The following is a 718-nucleotide window of genomic DNA, read 5'->3' as shown; positions in this document are numbered from 1 at the left end:
ACACGCGGCCCGGAGCTCCCCTCGCCCCGCTGCCTGGCTGGCCATGGGCGCTGGGAGCAGGGAAGAGCAGGGGCTCCGCGAGCACCACCCGGAGGGCATCTCTGAGTCGCTGCCTTCCATCTGCCTCCACCGTCGGGGACAGCCAGCGTAGAGCGAACATGTCCAGGCTTTGTGTCCCTCCAAGGCTCCAATGCCTTTTCCTCTCACTCTTGTAGCAGCTGCTGGAGTGTAACAAGTGCCGAAACAGCTATCACCCTGAGTGCCTGGGCCCAAACTACCCGACCAAACCCACCAAGAAGAAGAAAGTTTGGGTGAGGGACTTTGATTTCTTCTTTTTTCGGGTCATTCGCTTGTTGACCGTTCGTTGTGCTGCGGGCCAGAGCTCTGCGGGTGACGTGCTCTGGTGCAGTCACGGCACCTGTTGAGTTGGAAGGTTCGTTTGGAAGCAGGTCCGGTTCTGGAGAAGCAGAACTTTAAAGGGATTGCACCTTTTCCAGTTGGTATAATTCCTCTGGTCGTAGTCCCAGGATGTGGAAGAGGCTTTTCAGAGTAGAAGTGTTGACCTTGTTAACAGACTTACTGGTTGATACTGGTATTGAGAGAGAGTTTGGATTAAAGCGCTGTTTTGTGTCCTGCAAGTTCTATTTCTAAACAAGGGCCTGTAGAGTGTTTGGTACGAACAGTTTTTAGGTGTTTTCTGCTGCGATATCCTCAGAGC

General features: G+C 53.6%; 1 protein-coding gene across 1 annotated transcript in view; it reads left to right on the top strand.

Moving 5' to 3' along the window:
• KMT2A (lysine (K)-specific methyltransferase 2A) overlaps positions 1–718 on the top strand; it is a gene marked incomplete at its 5' end in the record, with an annotated part of 24,069 nt that overhangs the window by 6,326 nt on the left and 17,025 nt on the right. The window contains one exon of the mRNA XM_010143350.1: positions 216–311. Coding sequence (XP_010141652.1) covers positions 216–311 — 96 coding nt within the window. The remainder of the gene's footprint in view (positions 1–215; positions 312–718) is intronic.

Source organism: Buceros rhinoceros, unplaced genomic scaffold (genome assembly GCF_000710305.1).
Source record: "Buceros rhinoceros silvestris isolate BGI_N320 unplaced genomic scaffold, ASM71030v1 scaffold21029, whole genome shotgun sequence".
NCBI lineage: Eukaryota > Metazoa > Chordata > Aves > Bucerotiformes > Bucerotidae > Buceros > Buceros rhinoceros.
This window is presented reverse-complemented; position numbering and strand designations above follow the sequence as displayed.